Source organism: Oculina patagonica, chromosome 1 (assembly GCF_052425735.1).
Source record: "Oculina patagonica isolate OP01 chromosome 1, crgOcupat, whole genome shotgun sequence".
Lineage (NCBI taxonomy): Eukaryota > Metazoa > Cnidaria > Anthozoa > Scleractinia > Oculinidae > Oculina > Oculina patagonica.
The window spans coordinates 23,538,289-23,559,286 of NC_135758.1; the positions used below are offsets into that span (position 1 = coordinate 23,538,289).

At 37.6% G+C, this 20,998-nt stretch overlaps 2 protein-coding genes across 3 annotated transcripts in view; one reads left to right on the forward strand and one right to left on the reverse strand.

Moving 5' to 3' along the window:
- Positions 1-1,199: 1,199 nt before the first annotated feature.
- LOC144642940 (uncharacterized) overlaps positions 1,200-20,998 on the reverse strand; it is a 128,924-nt gene continuing 109,125 nt past the window's right edge. The window contains exons 2-6 of one of the 2 annotated variants that reach the window (XM_078502063.1): positions 7,655-7,910; positions 6,506-7,001; positions 5,505-5,814; positions 3,668-3,757; positions 1,200-3,272 (exon numbers count right to left, since the gene is read on the reverse strand). In XM_078502063.1, the coding sequence (XP_078358189.1) occupies positions 2,885-3,272; positions 3,668-3,757; positions 5,505-5,814; positions 6,506-7,001; positions 7,655-7,657 (1,287 nt within the window). In that variant the 5' untranslated portion in view covers positions 7,658-7,910 and the 3' untranslated portion in view covers positions 1,200-2,884. Of the gene's footprint in view, positions 3,273-3,667; positions 3,758-5,504; positions 5,815-6,505; positions 7,002-7,654; positions 7,915-20,998 lie in introns of those variants that run through there. The other variant, XM_078502071.1, reaches the window with a different exon arrangement.
- The window catches only part of LOC144645836 (coiled-coil and C2 domain-containing protein 2A-like), a 40,042-nt gene continuing 27,073 nt past the window's right edge, over positions 8,030-20,998 (forward strand). Inside the window, exons 1-14 of the mRNA XM_078505377.1 lie at positions 8,030-8,517; positions 9,623-9,665; positions 9,987-10,073; positions 10,210-10,272; positions 10,792-10,866; positions 11,683-11,758; positions 12,289-12,431; positions 15,841-15,867; positions 16,097-16,165; positions 17,662-17,778; positions 18,244-18,345; positions 18,918-19,044; positions 19,818-19,954; positions 20,711-20,839. Coding sequence (XP_078361503.1) covers positions 8,501-8,517; positions 9,623-9,665; positions 9,987-10,073; positions 10,210-10,272; positions 10,792-10,866; positions 11,683-11,758; positions 12,289-12,431; positions 15,841-15,867; positions 16,097-16,165; positions 17,662-17,778; positions 18,244-18,345; positions 18,918-19,044; positions 19,818-19,954; positions 20,711-20,839 — 1,212 coding nt within the window. The 5' untranslated portion in view covers positions 8,030-8,500. The remainder of the gene's footprint in view (positions 8,518-9,622; positions 9,666-9,986; positions 10,074-10,209; positions 10,273-10,791; positions 10,867-11,682; positions 11,759-12,288; positions 12,432-15,840; positions 15,868-16,096; positions 16,166-17,661; positions 17,779-18,243; positions 18,346-18,917; positions 19,045-19,817; positions 19,955-20,710; positions 20,840-20,998) is intronic.

Sequence of the window (20,998 nt, forward strand, 5' to 3'; positions counted from 1 at the left end):
TTTTTAAACATTAAGTTTGTTGTTTGAAGCTCGTTAAGTCGATGATCGGTTGCAGTTCGATGCAGTGTACTCAGATTGTATATTAAAAGGGTTAGAGTCTGTTCGTTCGTGTTTTGTTGACAAATACACGCACTTGCTGGCCTCACAATGAACTCAAAATTTTCAATACTGCACTCGGCTACGCCTCGTGCAGTATTGAAAATTTCTCGTTCATTGTGCGGCCAGCGCGTGCGTGTATTTGTCAACAAAACACTCACAACAGTCTCTAACCCATAAGTAAAGCAAAATCACGTGTTCCATTTTAACCAATGGCGCGCGTGGATTTTGGACAGTGAACGAAGATTGTATATTAAGGTGATTTATGAAATAGAAGGAGTATAAAATTTTTAGTTTGAGATAAAAAAAAAATTAAATAAATTTACTGATTTCAATATTAATTTCACAACTCCGATACAATATTCGCGTCTCATCTGTGTGGGTATATCGACTTGCCATTGTAACTACACTTATAATTGTAAATATCTTATAATGATAATTATAAGATAATATCAATACACTTACATATCATTTATTGAATTTTAAAGGGAGAAACGAGATGTTGGTTAGTCTTATTGATTCTGCTTAAGTTTTGCTCCGTCCACGCAGTGTATATACCGTGGTTATTATAGCTGCGCGGGTGTTTGCCGAATGTTTCCCAGTTTTGCCACTCGGAAAGCATTGTTTCCAGCTTCAATTTTTGTCTCTAGAAGCAAAATTTGCTTTTTCTCTACTGAAGAAACGTTCCATCTTTCCGCGCGGCATGGAACCATGGCAAAACAAGAAAACAATTTTGGAACATGTTTCCTCGTTTTGCTGGGCCTTTAGATGGATAAACGTAATAGCTGTCAATTATTTGATGTAAAATAAAAAAATAATGGCTGTAAATAAAACGTTTTAGTTCTTTGCACGTTAAATGCAGTCGGTGTTGAATGTAAAATAAATAAAGTAAAGTGACATTTTGTAGTGTGTAGCACAATGTAAGATGAAATCAATAAAAGGAGTAAAAATTGAAAACTTTTCTATGGTCCCGTTGATCAGAGAAAAAGAAATGAAACAGATTCTCAGCGGTCCGGAATCCTGAATCCTTGAATTAAATTGGTTAAAAACGCGCGATCCAGCGGGGTAGTTTTTCACAATACGGATCCGGAGTTATGGTCTGTCCACACGACGTTCCTCCTTGAGCGTTTTAACTCGAAAAATTCTCGGTAGTGACGCTATTTTCACACCTTCAGCGCAAAAAACGGCGAACGTCTTCGCGCTTATCCCGTTTTTTGCGGTGCTGCCCAATAGGCGAGTATACATTAAGTTTATCGCAAAAATAAATCAAGTTATAATCTACCGTAGTTAAAGGTTGTCGTTGGTTATCCATTTCGCACTGATTTTCTCGCCATTGCGGTAAGCTGCAAGTCATCGGTTTTTAGACTCCATTCATTCATTAGAATGCTTTTTTTTCTGCCAGTTTTTGCAAATGGTAAAGTATGGGGGAAAGTTGATGTTTGTCTTCCAACCAAAGTTGTTTCCAAAAGCAAAATTTGTTTTTAAAAGCCACAATTAAAGCGTAAAGAAATTACTTCAATCCTCCTTCCCTTGTAACCAGTTTAAATCACAGTTAGTTCACTTTACTTCTCGAACTCTTTAATAACCATGAATGATACCAGCGTTTATTAGCATAAAGTTATGCTAATTTTATTTCTCTGATTTCTCTTAACTAGCTTACGAGTTACTTTCACTTATGTCCAGCATCAAACGCAGGGATTGTTTAATAACTGTTTATATACGACTGAATTATTGGCCATTTTCATATTACTTTTTAGTATTATACTAAAACAGTGGATAGCGTTTTTGGTGCGCGCTGATTGGCTACTGAAACCCCGAATATCCTTTGTTATTATTCAACAAACGCGCGCGCTGCCCATATATGGTCAAAATATTAACGTTATCTGTCATCCGTACATAACAGATATCCTGCGTCATTATTCAACAAATGCGCGCGCTGACCATATATGATCAAAATGTTAACCTTATCTGTCACCCGTACCTAGCAGATATCTTGCGATATACGAAGGTTGCGAAGATTAGTCCGAAGTCTTGTAACACGCTGCATAATTACAGTTTTTCTATCTGCAAAATGTGTTTCGCTGACAATTTGTTGAATAATAAAACAATTAATTAAATTGCTCAAACTTGCGGAATATCGTCTGATTTTAACCAACCCGGCCTACGGCCTCGTCGGCTAAGTATCAGGCGATATTCCGCGCGATTTCGCAGGATAATTGATAACTATTCACCTCCAAGCAAAGCGCAAGAAAACTGTAATTGTCGCAGTAATAAATTAGTCAAAACTCGTCCTTTCGAGTTATATTATCTCACTGTTTTAGTATAACTTAAACAACTATTCACCTCAGTGTCGGTGGCTAGTGGTGGATAGTTGATAAATATTGACAGAATCGTGCGTGTTTTGGTGAGCTTTCTTCAGTGAGAACACTGTGATTGCTAACATAAAGAGCTGCATCTCATTAGCGTTCAATCCTGGACATGCATGTATCAAGTTATTTTGGGAGATCAACCAAACAAATCAGGGATTTTTTTATCACAATTGTCAACACCCCAAATTTGGAATAACTTAATAATGAACTTAATCAGCACTTTTGTCAATGGCAAATCATTACAAAAAAAAGTTACACGTATGTACATTCACTTCATCATCCACGGGTTTAAAGCTGTATCAGGCTGTACAAACAAAAAAATCAGGACGCAGCTTAATTAATGCACAATAAGGCTTTCAAGTCTTTCAACAACTAATACCCTCCGCTGTATTAAAACCAAGTGCTGGCTTTACTTGCACCTAAAGAACATGGACATCATGTTTCTGCCCTCTTTCATACACAGGCTTCCAATTCAGTTCAAACAACCTAAATGCCCTTAGTAACGAACCCAGCTGAGCGATAAAGGTGTTGCTAATGTCCATCAGAGGCTGCAAGAGATTTCTAACACCAGTAAAAACGTTTCTTGTGAAAATAAAAGATGGCTGAATTACACTGTTGAAAACCAATGCCAAGTACGGCTTTAAGAAATGATCCCCGATCACGATGATAATTCCTCCAAGTAGACGAAGCAAAACGTAGTGGAAAATAAACCTCAAGAGCTCCAAAACAAAGATGAAGGCAAAGTCAGTGATGATGCGAATTGTACTGAAAAATTCTTGCCAGAAGTAGTGAAGCCATTTTTCAGACCTGTAAAAGAAAAAATATTGTTAGATATTACTGCACCTTTCAGTAACAAAGTGAACTCTAAAGTTTAAAACCCAACTAATTATTGCGTTTTTTGCTGCGGTCAGTCATAATTATGGCAACAACCAACGAACCTTGAAAAACAGAAACCAGCAAAATGGATCGAGATCTACTAATCACAACTGGCTGACGTGACCCTGTAAACCAGTTGAAACGAACTTCTTTTTCCTGAGAAGTACAATTATGGAGATGATTGACAGAAGGGAAAATGTAACTGTTAACGTAAGTAGAGTTCGCGTGTTGTTGAAAGATGTAGTAAATACCTGTACAGCTAGAAAGCTTTACTACATTTCCAAGCAAATATTTCACTTATAAATAATTTTCACAAAACATTGTACCTGTCTGCAACTCTCTTCATGTAAGCTTCCCTCCATTCTGGTCTGACATCTAAGTGGTGGTTGTGACCATGGTCAAAATGATATGAACTCCTACAGAAAATGATTAATAGAATAATGAAATAATTAATACAATAAATTTATTTATAACTAATAACAAAAGCGGCAATAAATCTCTTCTGTAATTTGTATACTTTAGTTAACTACATTTACTTAAACAACTGAAAGAGAAGGCTACTTCAGTTGCTTACAAATGCATGTACATGTGTGCATGTATCAGTTCACTAATATGAACTCTTGCTTGATGCAAGACGAACACTCTGACCACTCAGTGAGTGTTTATAATAATAGTTTCAAGTGAGATGTACATTGTAGTCAGGTGACGTAACCACTTGGCCACTTTGCCTCCTCTATTTACTATAGATTTTTAATTTTTTTTTCCTCTTTACTCCTTAGTTTTACATGAAGTTTTGATTTAGAAGATATACCAAACACTCAAGACACAGTGTTTTATTGCATTTCCAAACACTTCAATTTTCTTTAAAAAACGTACACTAACGACTTTCGTTTTTACACGGGATCCCGTTTACAACCCGTTTGTAACTCGTTTGAAAAAAATTTGCACTCGTTCAAACGACTTCGGTCAACCATTTTAGTAAACACATCCACTCGTTCGAACGACTTGGTCGCCCGTTCGGTAAAAATGTCCACTTGTTCGAACGACTTGGTCGCCCGTTCGGTAAAAAAATAATTAATGTCCACTCGTTCGAATGACTTGGTCGCCCGTCCGGTAAAAAATAATTAAATTCTACTCGTTTGAACGACTTGGTCGCCGGTTCGCTGGAAACATTCATCCATTCGAATGACTTGTGCAGTAGAACAGTAATTTTAATGTTCTACTGCACGTCCTATTTTCAACTCTCTCCTTAGTGTTTAGAACTGCAATGAAACACAGTTTGTCTTTTTTGATATAACGGGTATTACATCATCATTTGAAAACTCTTAACTGCAATATTAAAAAGTGCTTTTTGGCTGCAGAGAGTACAAAATCTGTGAATTCTGATATCAACTCAAGTGTATAGGAATTAAAGCAGGGCATCCACAGCCGCCCTCATATAAATATTTAAGACTAAAACTTAATGTATGTATGAGATAAATATGCATGAAAATTTATCATCACGTCTAGTGCTACCCTGCCAGTATTGTATGTATGAGATAAATATGCATGAAAATTTATCATCACGTCTAGTGCTACCCAGTTTGTATGTATGAGATAAATATGATGAAAATTTATCATCCGTCTAGTGCTACCCAGTGTATTATGAGATAATATGATGAAAATTTATCATCACGAGCACCCAGTTGATAGAGATATGGTTTCATCACGTAGTGCTACCTGGCCAGTAATTTGTATGTATGAGATAAATATGCATGAAAATTTATCATCACGTCTAGTGCTTACCCAGTAATTTGTATGTATGAGATAAATATGCATGAAAATTTATCATCACGTCTAGTGCTTACCCAGTAATTTGTATGTATGAGATAAATATGCATGAAAATTTATCATCACGTCTAGTGCTTACCCAGTAATTTGTATGTATGAGATAAATATGCATGAAAATTTATCATCACGTCTAGTGCTTACCCAGTAATTTGTATGTATGAGATAAATATGCATGAAAATTTATCATCACGTCTAGTGCTTACCCAGTAATTTGTATGTACATGTATGAGACAAATTTGCATGAAAATTTATCATCACGTCTAGTGCTTACCCAGTAATTTGTATGTATGAGATAAATATGCATGAAAATTTATCATCATGTCTAGTGCTTACCCAGTTATTTGCTTTTCAGTGTCCAAAGGCACACAGCATGTTTGTAAGCTAAGCGCTTTGTCATGATCCTCAGTTACAGCTTCATGCTCTGTGCTTTTCTGTTCATGATTGGCCTTTTTGGAATTCTTTTGACGAGGTGTTAAATGTTGTCTGCTGTGTGATACAGGTTCTTGCTCTCTATCACTGTCAGAATCCCACGAATGATTTCCATTGTGTGTTTCTTTAGCAGCCAAATAAGAAGACTTCACCTTACCCCCGTTGGGTTTTTCATTCTGCTTATGCTTTGCAATGTCTTGTTTTGGGAGAGAGGCTGTTGGAAAAGTATAAATAAAAAATAGTTGTACAATGTAATTGACTTTACGGTACTTTAGCCCCTTAAAAATAATGTTTGATTGTTGTTCAAAGGGAACTGAACCTGTATGTAACAAGAAACATTGAAAGACAATCTGTGTTTTTCCAAAGACAGGGGAATGCATTTAAGAAATGAAGTTATCATGGATATGTTGTGGTTTAAATTTATTTTTGGTTCAAAATCTTTCGAACCAGTTTGATTGTTATTACCCATTGTTTCAGAATATGATAGAGTATCACAATGAGACAAATTATGAAAAACAAAAATTAAACTGGATTGAAAAATTATAACCCAAGGAAAAATAATTTTAAACCACAACAGATACATGTACAATGTAGCATACTGTAGCTTTTGTGGGATTATTCTTGTTGCTACATGATTCTTCTGACTGTGAGCAATGTTAATTGAATAGAAAGGAGGAAAAGTTTGGTTGGTCAAGGTTATGGTACATGTACTGTACAGTTAAGTAAGATACCACCTTGTTTCATTCTCATGAAATGTGTTTCTCATCCCATGACACAAGCATCGCATCTTGAGACACTAACTACATGCCTAGAATTGCATCTTGAAAGAATCACTGGAGCGCACTTTAAAAATAAATACAAGCAAATTGTCTGCAATGGCATGAGAAATCAATTTATCCTCATACCTTGAAAATCAGTGAATGGCGGATCACGTTGATGATAATCCACGTCATTCATTTCAATGTGGATTCCATCGTCTCTTCTACCATGACTGCCCTTTTGCAATCTGTTCTCATTTATATCAGGGTTAAGTTCCTTGTTCTGTCGGCCGTCCAAACCAGTGTCATTAAATGTTGTTGCAGTTATACTTCGATCAACAAAGTTAGTTATCCCCGGTTTGCCATACATCTGACTGGGCTTATGTGAAGAGGGGGTCACTGGTTTGGCTCTGGGCTGTGTCGCTGGTGAATTGGTTATAGATGATCTCTCTGGGGTTGCTATTGCTGCCTGGGACTTGATTTGTGGCCTCTTCTGAGAAACATGGCCCTTGGAGGAATCTGGTGGAGGGGCTGGTTGGTGTCGTGGGGTAACATCAGGGCTGGATGAAGGTTCTGGTACGTCCCCAGGAAGACTGTCCCAGTCAGACTCACTTTCAGCTTCCTCTGTTTTCTTTTGCTGAAATTGAACACACAAAGATTCCTTGAACATACATGTACCTTACACCTAAGTTTACATTGTATATTTGACAATCGGCATGTGGCTTTTTTTAACAATGGCATTGAACAAAAATCATGCACAAATCACAGCCATAAAATATTACATTTAATGTTTTATAAATACCGGCATGTTGACAAAAAATACATGTGGCAGTTTCCATTGCATAGTGTGAGTCACTGCAAGTGTGACACTAGATCTATACAATCAGTATCTTCTTTATAGGCTTACATTGGTCTTATTATTTGGCTCTTCCTCTCTTTTTTCTTCGGTAAAAATTTAATTAAGATGTTAGTGTCTGGAGCCATTTCTGCAAACATTTTACCGTCATGTGTACTGTGACTGCATCAGTGTAGTAGAGTGGAATATGAATCCCATCCCCAGGGACTGATTGTTCGCTGTGTTTTTCTAGCCACTGAGCAGTAATGCGGCGCTGATGAGATCGGCGATTGTCGGCGACAAAAATCAGCAAAAATAACTGACGACAAAATTGGGGATGGATTGATGGATACGTTTCGCCGGAATTGAGATACATCAAACAATTTGCCCTTGGACAGCGTTTGGCAATATCATTGCAGTTAGAAACGGGTCTATTATGCAATTTTATTATTTATACCTACCATGATTTCGAGTTACGTTGCTGATAGCCTGTTCCAGGCGTTCGATCCTTTGGGGGGACGTTTGACAACCGATAATCAAGCTTTCGTTCTGTACAGAATTTAATCCCTCTTTCCTTTCAAGCCAAAACGAGTACGCACGCCACCGAGACTACCAACAGAGGTCAATATAGTCAAGGAGTCTTTAGTCAAGTACAGAATGACGCTACACTCCTCGATTTGATGGTAATATACAATGTATAAACCAAGAACAATTTTGCTGAATATCTCGGAAGAAATATGTTTATAACGACGAAGGCCGGAGGTCGTGAAGGCCTCTGGGTAGTTTTGTTATGATGGAAGACTGGGATTTAGTTATTATCCGCGCGAATTTTTGGCAAGGAAATTTGTTATTTTGCTGTTTTGCGGAAGTTTCTCGGTTTCGTTTGGGTTTTTTCAAGGTTATCTTTCTATTTAAGACATTTAAAGTCATTTAAACATCAAGAAGAAGTTTACGTGAGTACATACAAGGTGTCATACGCTGGGAATCGCCATGGGAAGCCGAAAAGTACGCTAGTTACCAGTTACTAAGCTGCATGATTTTTCTACAACATGGATGAAAATAAAAGCATCGATCTTGGAAAGTGAGCCGAAAAGAAGACAGGATGTGGCTTGAAAACAGATCTTCAAGGTTTTTGATAACTTCAGGAAGCAATATGCCTGCGGGTTTTGCCACAAGTACAGCTGTGTTCATTGCATATCCAGTGTGAAGTTCTCAGGAACTGGTTGATCACTCCTGATTTTTATCGAGTAAACTTACTTAAAGTACCAAGACATATTTCGAACGAACAACACTCCTACGGAACCAACATGGACAGCACAAACAGGTAAGTTAGTTTTAAGAGTAACTCAGATCTCAACTCAGGTCAGTAAAAAATCAGGTCAAAGCTTAGACCTGATTTTTCACCTGCATGTCAAGAGATCATATGCTTTTCGGTTAATCCTTCGGTGTATACCAGTTAGAATACTTGTAACTGTTATGGCCAGCTAAACATTATACCATAGTATCTTGTTTACTGACATCACAGGTACCCCAAGCTCTATAGGAAATATAGACCATGTGACCTTTCTTCAGTATTGTGTGAGTGTTGTAATTTGAGCGTCATGACAACCAGTACGTAATATTGAAATTATTTTGTATGGAAAAAAAGGGTTCCTACTTCAATTCAAAAATGCAAAATGAGTTTTCAACAAAAAAATCCCTACCTGTCTGTTGACTTGTCTTCTATGTGGTTTTTAGAGCAATTTAGCATGGTTCCAGTGAGTTTTAGTCCCATTGCTTTTCTCTTTATGTACATGTATCCTTTCCCTAGGTTTGGGACTGAAGCCGATGGGGTCCGCTGAGGGAAAACAGCAGAAAACAATACTGCCCTCCCTCAGGCCCTTCCCTGGCAAACAAAGATATGTCAACATTGTTCTCTAAGATGTTTTTCAAACGCCAGTTCGGGGCATGAGACAACTGAATATGTTTAAAAAGAAATTAGGGAACAATGTTGACAAATCTTTGTTTGCCAGGGAATTGAGAGCCCTGTGATGCTTATGGTTTCTATGATGACTAAATAACCAAATCAACAAGTTGCAGTCAAATCCAGTTCATGTACATGTACAGTACAGTTAAGGCACCATTTACAAGGATGAGGTTTCCAATCGACACGGTTTCATGATCTCGAAACCACATTGAAAACGACCTGGTTTGAAATTGTTTGTAAACACAGAATGTACATGTAAAAACCATTTTCCAATGTGATTGTACATGAATAAGGAAGCACTGCACTCCCTGTGAGGTTCACCGTGTTTACTCTTCACAAGCTGGCCAATTCCGCTCCAAAATGCATATTAATCCTTTTTAAATTGATGCAGTTTCGCAGTTTACACGACCAGTGACCAATGTTGCTTTCTGTTCCTCAGTGTTTTATTTTTTTGGTCACTTAGAGCTTTGATGGAAAAGATGAAGAAAAGAAGAGCTGCAATGGAGGTAAATCTAATATTGTTATTTGTTTTTGATGGCGCCTATACGATATTTTTTATACCCTTCAATCAGAAAGGTAGTGTTATTCCTTGTTACAGTGTATGTTTGGAAGGGTTGGGTGGGGGCTATACATGCACATGTATGTAACAAACATCCTTAAAAAAAAATAAACAAAAATTAAAAAGAAGAACATGTCAGGCAAAGATGTACATACATTATTACTGTAATTACCATTGCTGTTACGTGTACAAAATATACTTAAGTATGCTTTGATTCTTAACCTTTGCTTGTTATTGTCATAAATAACAATTTTCTGAACACAAACAGGCCACCATAATGTCAGATACAGGCTCGTACAGATCTGACAATGAGGACACTCTGCAGAGAACAGTAACTCCAGCACGTGCAGACACGGTTAGTACTGGTATCTACCTTTCACCACAGGAAATTTTCAGGATATTGTTATGTCATTTTTTTGTGTGTGTGTGAGCTTAATTTATGCATGGTTTTTTATTTTTTTATTTTATTTTTTTAACCATTTAATCAACAGTCTTTGAGACCAGTAACTGGGACAGAAATAGAGACTCTGAGTCCTGGAGGAGACATGGTTGAGGTGAGCAGTATTGTTAAGTCCAATACCAATTGAGAGTTGTGGAGAGATGACAAGAGTTACATAGAGTGATTGATTGAGTGTTGGAAAACCAAAACCAAAGTTATCACTCTGACCAATCACAAAGGGGAGAAAGGGGTGACGCAGTGGTGAGAGCCCTCGCCTCCCACCAATGTGGCCTGGGTTTGATTGCAGCCCAGTGCCATATGTGGGTTGAGTTTGTTGTTGGTTCCTGTCTTTGCTGGTTCTTTTTGTCTCTCCGGGTTCTCCGGTTTTCCTCTTTCTACAAAAACCAATGTTCCAAATTCCAATTCAATCTTGGATGCACGCACACAGTCATCTTAACGAGCTGGCTCCTTATCTCTTCTATGTAACGTGGTTAAATAAATTATATTAATTTACACTACAATTTTCTTAAAAAGGAAACAGGCCAGTGAACCAATCAGTGTGAATTGTGAGAAAGCACATCTTTCTTTTCCCTTCTTTTCCTTCCTCCTTCATTCTTTTCCTTTTTACTTACAGTCTTTACAAGACCTTGAGGATGAAGGTGATATGCTGCAGGATCTTCAAACAAGGAGACAGCAAAGGAAAGAAGAGGTATGCAAAAATGCCATGGTGTCCCCTTAACAGTTGTGTATATTGTTAACAATACATCATACCCAGCAGTATTTACATGACTGTACATGTATTTAGTCCCAGGGTTGTCATTAAGGGCTGTAACCCGTAATACATGTTACCGCTGAGTTATGGGTGAAGATGTTGATTGGTGTTACGTTACACTTTTGCATATGGAGCAAAATGCTACAAGTGATAACTTCAATGTAATGGCTGCTTTGAAACCTAATGACAGCCCTGACTCCATAGTTAGTATTACACTGTAAGTGAACAGACTTTCAATTTTATTGATAGAAAATCACACATGCCTAATAATGATCGTACAGCTGTAGGTGCTTCTCTTCTCATGCACTGACCTGTTATCATAAATTGCAAATGAATCAAGTGATTTTCACCTCTGTGTTAACTCAACAGTGTTTACTTAGTAAACATGTGACAGCTTATATACGGAGTGTTCATGTACATGCGTGTTCACCTCGTACATGTACAGGGCTACAAATAACAGTCGGTCATCGGACATTGGCCAACCAAAATATGCTCATGTCCGACGAAATCCCAAGTGTGGTCGGACATGATGTCCAGACAGTTTTTGATCGTAAACCATTTTACGGCAACAATGAATAAAACTCACCCTTTTGTTTTTGTTGATGTTCAACCACAATTTTGTTTTGTCTGACCAAGATGGTGCCTTAGAAGGACATATGTCCTTTTAAGTCAAGAAAATTATTTGCAGCCCTGCATGTATACTGGTAAATAATTATACAGATCTGTATTTTAATTTTAACATCATGATTTCAGCTTTCCAACACTTTTGGTGGATCAGGTGGAGCATGGGGTGAAGAACGGAGCAACGTAGAGACTCCATCACCTGCAGGTTGTTTGCATTTATATTTACACATGCAGAGTTTACATGTTACTGTAGAATTCTTTTATGTAAGCACACACATATACAAAATTCTTAATATCTTAAAAAACTTGATGTGAATTGTATATAAATTATGATTAAGCCTGGTAGCCTGAATTTCGGACATCTCTCTCTGGTCGCATACTCCCGCATACTCTTCACAGGAGTACGTGACCAGAGAGAAATGTTTAAAATTCATGCTAAAAGCCTTGTAAGTGAGCCAAAAATTGCCCACTGATGGTTTTAGCACTTATAATACTGTACAAAATAATATCTGGGTAGTTTCTTTTATTGGTCATTAGAGTGACTTTCCATCAAAAACAGTACACAGATCTCTGAAGAGCTATGTGATTGGTAAAAAAAAAACTTGCAATGGATCCTAGCCGTTTGAGAATGCAGTAATTAGTGAAATCTGCCAAAGAAAGGAGACCATTTTCTAATGCTATAAAACATGTACCGGTATCTACAATGCCTTGTTGCATTTCATTTTGATGTCAAAGGTCCCTCGCGATTGGGTGAACCAGGTCCCAGACTTCAACAAATGATGGATTCTGGGAAGTTTAATGCATCATCAGCAGGAGAAAGCATGGGTCTGAATGCTTCTATAAGAGAAAGGCTCCGAAGTAAAGTACGAGGACGTCAGGTATGACAATACACCACACATAATACTCATTTTACATAACATAATTATGTTCATTCAATCTTTACTGACTTTCTTTAAAGAGACTTTTCAAAGATGATTTTCTAAAATAATATATACATTAAGATACATAATAATTAAGTAATGTTAGAGTTCTGTAAGAAATTTGCTTTCGAAAAAGCACCTTTGTTTTCCTTGGACAGCTAGGGCTGCCAAGGGTTTCCAAACATTCCAAAAGATACCCTCGCTTTCAGTATACATGTTGTGGTTCAATTTTATATTTGGTTTAAAATTTTTCAAACCAGTTTGATTTTTATTTTTCATTGACTTATGTTCATTATCATAATCTGAAACAAAGGGAAATAAAAATCAAACTGGTTTCAAAAATTTTAAACCATAGATAAAATTAAACCACAACATACATAAACTGTACATTACATGACTGTATGTTATGCAGTTTTTTGTCAATTTCCAAATGTTGTGGAAACATGATGTCACGTGCACAGCATGTACAGTTGTGACGATACCAGATACTTATTACAAGTGCTGTACATTTATTCCATGAGCACTCATTTGTAGCAAATGGTAGGTACAGTACCGCTCAAATGTAAGTTGACAGTCCCTCGAGCCTCGATCCTCGAGACTCGATCCTCGAGCCTCGAAACTCGATCCTCGAAACTCGAAAGTTTCGAGTCTCGAGTCTCGAGGATCGAGGATCGAGTCTCGAGAATCGAGTCTCAAGTCGAGAAAAATAATGAGCTTGTCGCTTTAATGATTCCTCGAGAATAAAATTGCTCAAGCGGGCCGCATTCTCGAGTGTTGTACTATGGTCGAAGCCAGCGCGCCGGCTACTCATCTCTGCTGTAACAACGCGCGCTTGGTCGTTTAATATTTCGAACCGTGCCAAAAAGTTCGAAATAGGAGCTCGAAACCGTCAATAGTGAATGAATTGCGGGCAAATCGAACCAGAAGTAACCGAGTTGGAGTTAGCGCCGTCCCGCCGAATCAACATGGACAAATACAACCTGCATTCAGGCGATCTTAGGACAAACATGAAGCAAGTGTGCAATGTCACGCATACGATTGTTTGTGTTATGATTTAGGATACAAATATTAAACCTTAAAGTTCACTCTGTCGTTTAGTTTTCTTTTGAAAAACGCAGTTAAGTGTGTATGAAAGAATCTAAATCGGATACTTGCGTGCGGCGTTGTGTTACATTTTATATTTACGCTGGAGTTTATTCGAAAGGTTTCAAATTACTTTCGACATATGCAAATTTTGCAAAATGTTTTCGGTTCTGTTACGTTATGCGTCGGTGTGATTGAAAAGAAAAGTTCGCCATGTAGAATTGTTATCGAATCCAGTTCCCTACCGCGTATAACGAAAAGTGAAGAAGGGAAGGGAGGGGTGGGGGAGACTTTGGTTATGTTAAGTAACTTGTTGGTCATTTCTTTCATTTTATTTGGTGGCTCCTAAAGGAGCCGTTTGTTTGTTTGTTTGTTTGTGTGTTTATTAACATCTACTTTCCTCTGGGCCCGTTGAGGTGTGAGCAGGCTTTGAATAACCGCTCAGCTGATATTTCATCGGCCTCGTATTCATCCCACAGCTCAAAGATTTTTTTCTGGTCCTCGCGGTACTTGCGGTAAAAGTGAGAAAAATGATATAAACTCATTAACTGCGTTCAGCCTTGAGCCTTAGAAAAGTACGTTAAAAAATTAATACGCCTTAACGTAATTTGATCTTGTGTTCTTTACTTACGATGTTTTATTAGTGTCGCGCGCTGAACAGAACTCTCTAACTGTATGCGCCATCGAATAGGGAGATTAGAGAGAGGCCGGGGTTTGATCTATTGACTTTAAAATATCACTGAAATGTAGATAGTCGATACAACTCATGAGTCAATACAACTTAGGTTTTAATCAGCGGTTTACTTCAGTACTTCAGTTCTGCTTGTAGCCTTTGATGTAAGTTGTAATGGTCAACACACAGTTGAAAACAGTTACATGTATATCAGACGCAAATAAGGTGAGTTGAAAACCTTTTATGACTTGGATCGTCTTTTATATCTAACTTTTTATTTTGGAATGATCGAATCTTTCGATGGAACGAAGTAACTTTTAGTTGGAACGAAGTAACTTTTTTTTTGGAACGATCTGACCGAAAGTTGGAACGATGTGGCTTGGAACGAAGTAACCTTGGAACGATGTGACCGGATATGCTTGCCATTTATTTAAGGAAGGCTTCGCGGCTTCGATGTTTTTCACGTGGAATGTTTCGTTTGCCGTCTACAGAATTTTTACAACTCAAATTTAAGAACCGGTTTTATTTACGGAAACTCTTGTCTGAATTTCAGTAGCAACCAGAAAGAGACGTCTGAAATTCAGGATTCTGAAACTTGCTTGCGCGATTTTGTCGGTGCTATTCTACGGCTCAGCTTGCAAGATTCGTGGCATTTACATCGTTTCGCATCGAATGCTTCAGATGCTGAATTACAGAACATTTTGTGAAAGAAATTAAATTTGTAGTTTTATTTGCGAAAACTCAGGATGAACTTGTAAACCAATAACTGAAATATCTTTGTGGTTGAAAACATGCACTTACGGCGGGTTGACAAGGGAGGGTCAAGGGAGAGCACAAGTTTGAACTACAGGTTCTTTTCATGTCCTTCTCTAAATTTAATTCGTCGATCACGGCTTTCAAGGACGAGTTTGTGTCAGTACTTTTAGGTAAGTAAACGGAATTACGATCGGCGTGAATATATCATACTGTCGAATGTTACGTGTCGGGGAAGGTGTATATTTCATGCGCTGAAGGTGGACGCAAAACACTTGTACATGAGGTGCGAGCGGCTATTATTCTTTCCTCAAGAAATAAATCGTTTCCTCGAAAGCCTTTCGAGTTATGAATATTTGAGACCGCCTTGTTTCTCGATTCTCGAGACTCGAAACTCGAACATTTCGAGTTTCGAGTCTCGAGGATCGAGTCTCGAGTCGAGACTGTCAACTTACATTTGAGCGGTACTGTAGTCATTGGGGCACATAGCACCGAGTTGGCTATATAATCATCTCATATCCAATAAGCGTGTGAAATTATTTTTTTTAACAAAAATGACCATGAAATATCAGAAAATCTTGCTAGTTTTATTATTAAAATTTTATTTTGCAAAAATAGACATTTAGACGATTTTTTGTCAACCATGTTTGTCGGATATGGTATAATGGCTGAAATCCAATGGCCACTAAGACAATCAAAACTCTGGAAATGCATTACCCAATAAATGCTCCAGGTTTTATAAAATAATACTTAAAAACATTTTCCTGAGTGTACAAGTAATTGTATACGTAGATGGTGCTTGCTGCAGGTCTGCTGCCAGGCCACTGAGTTTATATTATTTTTTTTATATATTTTCAGGCAGTTTCCAGAACTGGAGAAGGAGAGGTGAGCAATTAGTTACATTCAACGGTGGACTGTACACGTAGTTGAAAGTTTGGGTCTGCACAAAAGTCATAATCTTGTTTTTGTTTTCATTAAGGGTACAGTTCGGACAGACATACTGTACATACATGCACATGTTAATACAAATCTGTGTCACAATGCAATTTTTATATTCATTGTATGATATTCTTTCACCAAAATCATAATTACCATTTATAATTTATTTCATTAGGGCACACCTGAACGAAGGCTACGTGGTCTAAGAGACAGACCTTTACCAACAAGATTTGATGATGCCGGGGTAATGCTGAAACTTAATATTTATTTGTTTTTATGTATAATTATGTTGTGGTTCAATTTAACCCTTGGTACAATTTCAGTTGGTATTTTCCATTGTTATATAGAGGATATTACATGGTTGCGTGGAGATATGAAATTTATCTTCAAGTGTTCAAATCGATATCTCACGAGTGAGCGCAGCGAACGAGTGGGATATCGATTTAACACGAGAAGATAAATATCATATCTCTAAGCAACCATGTAATATTCTGTTTATTATATAAACCTACTAATTACGATGTTTTTGATAATTTTCCGAAGATTGCCGACCATTTTCCGAAGATTTCCGAAAATTTGCAAAAATATTGTCCGAAGGTCGTACGAATGTTTCCGGACATTTTCCGAACTTTTCCGAAAATTTCCGAAGATATCCCAAGATTGCTGAAGATTGCCGAGGAAGATCCGAAGATGTTTCGACTTAAAATCGATTTACTCTGGCCCATTCAGCATTGAAACAGGGCAAACTTGTCAGAAAAATAATGTTTCGAAATCGATTTCTTCACATGTGAAAATAACATGTTATTTTCACGTGTGAAGATATGATTTTTTCGCGCGAAAGATTTCCTGGTATTTCACTGATGTTTATATAATAAACAATTTTATTTATGATCAGACAAAACAAAGGAAAATACCAAATTGTGCCAAGGGTAAAATTGTACCACAACATAATTATATTTTGTATCAATAATTTGTTTGTTTGTTTGTGTCAATAGTACATATAATTCAGGGACGTTTATTGGTCAGTGTGTTCATGCACTGAATATCATTAGTACATTGTGTGGCTACATTTATTATAATTATGTACATGTACATGTTAGTGGTTTGGTTGTAAAGTAAATGTGATAATTTGTTTGGCTGTGTAATTAATTGTGATTGTTTATTTTAATTGCACATTGCCAGCTGGCAGGAGGCTCACAAGTTGAGCTTCCTGCCAGCTTTATAGTGGCAGGGCTGAGCAGGGTATTTTAAAATGGGTTAAACTCAGGACTATTGGATTACGAGACCAGTGCCATAAACCACTTGATCACACTAGTTTGTCCTGAAAATTGTTGTTCAATTGATATAACAAATAACCTTTGTGGAGCTGGCCATTTGCACGTGTAACAATACATGTAAATGTAACATACAATGTAATTTGTGGAGGGGGACAGGGTTTCTGAACCTCCCACCTCCCGTGCCTTTTAATCTCGCTTCCCGTATATTTTATTCCTACCTCCTGCCCCTTTCAGTACGTAGCCATTCCCCCCTCTTTGTCCCATATCTATTGCAAAATATTACGAAATGTTGCAAAATTTTACTTGTTTTCCTCTTGGTTCCCGTCACCTTAAGAATCCTGCTTCCTGCCGTCCCTTCTTCTGCTTCCTGCCCCTTTTCTCCGGGGCTCGTGCTGCCCCCCTGTCCCCCTCCGGTCCACTAATTTCAATTGATAAAGTTACAATTACAACTTATTCTTTTCAGTTGCTTGGTGATGTACCAGAAGAGGAAGACACAGAAGATGCTGAACTTCAAGCCAGCATTGCAAGTGCAAACAGATGGAGAAAGATAGCTGCACTAACTAAACAGAGAGCTGCAGAGGTATAAACTAATTTTTAGGGAACCTTGGCTGTAAAACAGTTCTGATCAAAATAATAAATTTACCACAGTTTAAAACCATTTTGGTTGTTAAAAGTTGCAGATTTGTTTTTTCATTTGAATGCTAGGCCTTTGATTTGTCAATTTTTGTGCTTTTAAATTTCTTGTGCACTGTCATTTTGGATTTGATGACATCAGTGCATTATTTTTTTACCACTATTATTAGAAAGCAGAGGTTCTTTTGTGTAAAACAATTGGGCAACACACTGAAGTCATAAGTTCCAAAATGGCACCACACGGGAAATTTAAAAGCCATATTTTTTCGCGTTTAGTTTAGAGGCTTCCTTTAAAAGGAAGCCGTATATATATACCAGTATGTGCTTAATAAGTCAAGAACAAGCTTGGTGACTCTCATGTATGTAATTAACTGAACAAGTTGTGAACTTAACTTTGTAATCTCGACTATAGGGTATCCCCACAGAGGAAGAAGCCTATAATTTTTTTGTTGGGAAAGAAACAAAGGATAAAGAAGATAAAAAGGAAACAGAAGAGACTGAACAAGAAGCTGAGGTAATCAATGAACTACTGCTTACAAGTCTACTTTGAACATGAGATGCTAGCAACAGCATAGCACTCTGTTGCATTAGAAATTTCCCATTAAAAACGACACATTTTTATGCTGACAGGTATTTTAAATGAAGTTATTAATTAGAGCAGAATGTAGTGAATCTTGACAACCACATATACTTGTATAGTAAAACCTGTTCTCCAATAAATATATCACTGGTACACTGAGAATGACAAATATTGTAGCTTAGAAGAGGTGTGTACTTGAAAATATGAGGTTAGTTAACTTTATTGTTTTTCCAAACACCGAGGTGTAATGAGAAACTCTATCTTGTGTTTGACCTCAAAACTCTGAGATAAATTTGTGCATAAATTTATGCATTCAAGGAGAATAAAAAGTTTAAACTCTGGTTAACCTTCATTGACTCCCATTTTTGGTGATCATTCTGGTGTAAACGTTTTTACATGTACTGGGCATGACACCAGTTTGAGATTAACCCAGTGGCATTGCTTGTTTAAGAGGTTATGGTTAATAATTATAACAAAATCCTTATGCTAGCCTTTGTCTGTTTTAGGAGCCAACAGAGCAACCACTGAGAGAAAATGAGCTCTTGACATTCTGGGGCAAACCTGCCTATAAGCCATTAGCAAAACAACTAGAAGATGAATCCAATCTTTACAAGATTCCCAGCATGAGGCCTGGTAAGCCCTAATGTCAACATTGTAGTCTTCTTTCTGTTCTACTCAGGTCACAATGCCTGACATGTTAAGAAAGGTGTGCATGCTCACCCCTGTGGTCCAAACATGGCATTTAGTTTGTAAGAAGTCAGTTTTTGGACTTTCTCAAAGTCGTTTGCTTTTTGTTTCCGATTTGGCAGTAGACTGTCCACGATGCTCATTTTTGCGCTTTGCGCTATCTGATTATGCTAGCTTGCTAGCTAGCTTAGGTGAGTCTAGTCAATTGTGTGAACCTGAGTCTGTCTGTGTTCTCAAAAGGCTACTGAGACACAAGCAAGTACACTATCTATGGATTACTCTTTAGTCTCTCCAACTCATGCTTGCATTAGAAACAATCCTGCATCATTGCGTTATTGTGGTTGGGTATCCATGGTTTCTTTTGCATCTAAATGTAGTTATCAGGTGAGGTCACTGGTGAGCCCTGAAGCATGAATCATGGTTCTCTGATTCTGGGGTGTGATTTACTAGTGATTATAAGCACCAAACATTGGGTCTCCATGCTTTTACATGTTTATACACATGTACATGTATTCATTGGAAATTATAAACATGAGTGTGTAATATTTTGTTGCATTTAGTAGATATGCTTTTAAATGTACAGTATGTAGCTTTGTTGAATCTGCAATTCTGCTTTTTTCCCATTCTTGGTGTCCATGTACATACACATTAATTTTATGCAATGGGGTGAAAGCTGTACATGTAAAGTTCCAGCTGTTTTAATTGTCACGTATTCTTAGTTCCATTGGATGATAAAGTTCCTGAGGGGGTGGAGCCTCGTTTCTGGGAAGAAGAAGGTTTTTATGTTGGAAAACCGCCACAAGTTTCACCTGCTAACTTGAACATCATGGAAAACAGGATTAAAGATGGAAATCAGGTACTTGTGAAACTGTTGTAACATGGTGAGTGGTGAATGGTAAAATCCGTGGCTTGTGGAGATGTAGAGACCCTGTTCTGAAAATCCCAGGCTGAGACTTGAAAGATTTTAGGCTGCAAGATGGAAAGAAACTCATAGAAACAAGAAGTTACATGTATATTGTCCTTTGTGGTTTATGATTTAACTCAATAAAATGATTAATTTTCTTCTTTTGACATGCTTTGATTGTGTGTTCTCCCTGTTACTCTCCTGTCTGCTCGGCTGCCACACTGTGATTGGCACATTTTAGGGTTGTGGATCTTCTGTCAAAAACGGTATAATGTTATACAGTAACTATAGAGTCCTTTATTTTGGCTGGTGATCGACAAGTCAACAGTTACCGTCAAAGCTCTATTAATCCCCTGGGGGCTTATTTCTTTTTTAACACATTTTAAGAGGGGACGGGGGGCTTAATAAAGAGGGAGGGGGCTCACATGCAGTTCAAATCATGTGACATAAAAGACATAAAATATACTTTTTAATGTTTTAGTGCTGCTTGGTAACACATCTTCACAAAATAGCAACAATATATGATAAGTGAGTGTGGTGGAAGAATAACTTTGAAAGCGTAAAAATGTCTTGTTTCCTTGTCCATATGCTGTCTTATTTACAATCTATGGAAGCTTAAAAGAGAGTGGAGGGGGGAGCTTTATAGAGCTTTTGCAATGTACGGTACTTTTAAGAACTTGGTCCTTTATTTGCGTTTGCTTTCCTCAGGGAACTCAGTGGTTTGGGGAAGATGGCCAACTAAAGAGGCTGTCATCTCCACTGAAAGAGAAACCAACCCGTCCCCCTGTTGTTAACTTGGAGGAACTAGATCCTTTGTTGCAAACAGAGTGGGTAAAGGTATGTGTGTGTGTGATTTAAGCTAGGAATTGTACAGCTGTGTTGTAGTTGCCTAATGTGAAGAACAATAGAATAAAAAGCTCCACACATCATGGTGGTTTCTGGGTCATTTATGCTTTGCTCAAAAGTAACCTTATTTTTTGCACGTAGCCTTCGATT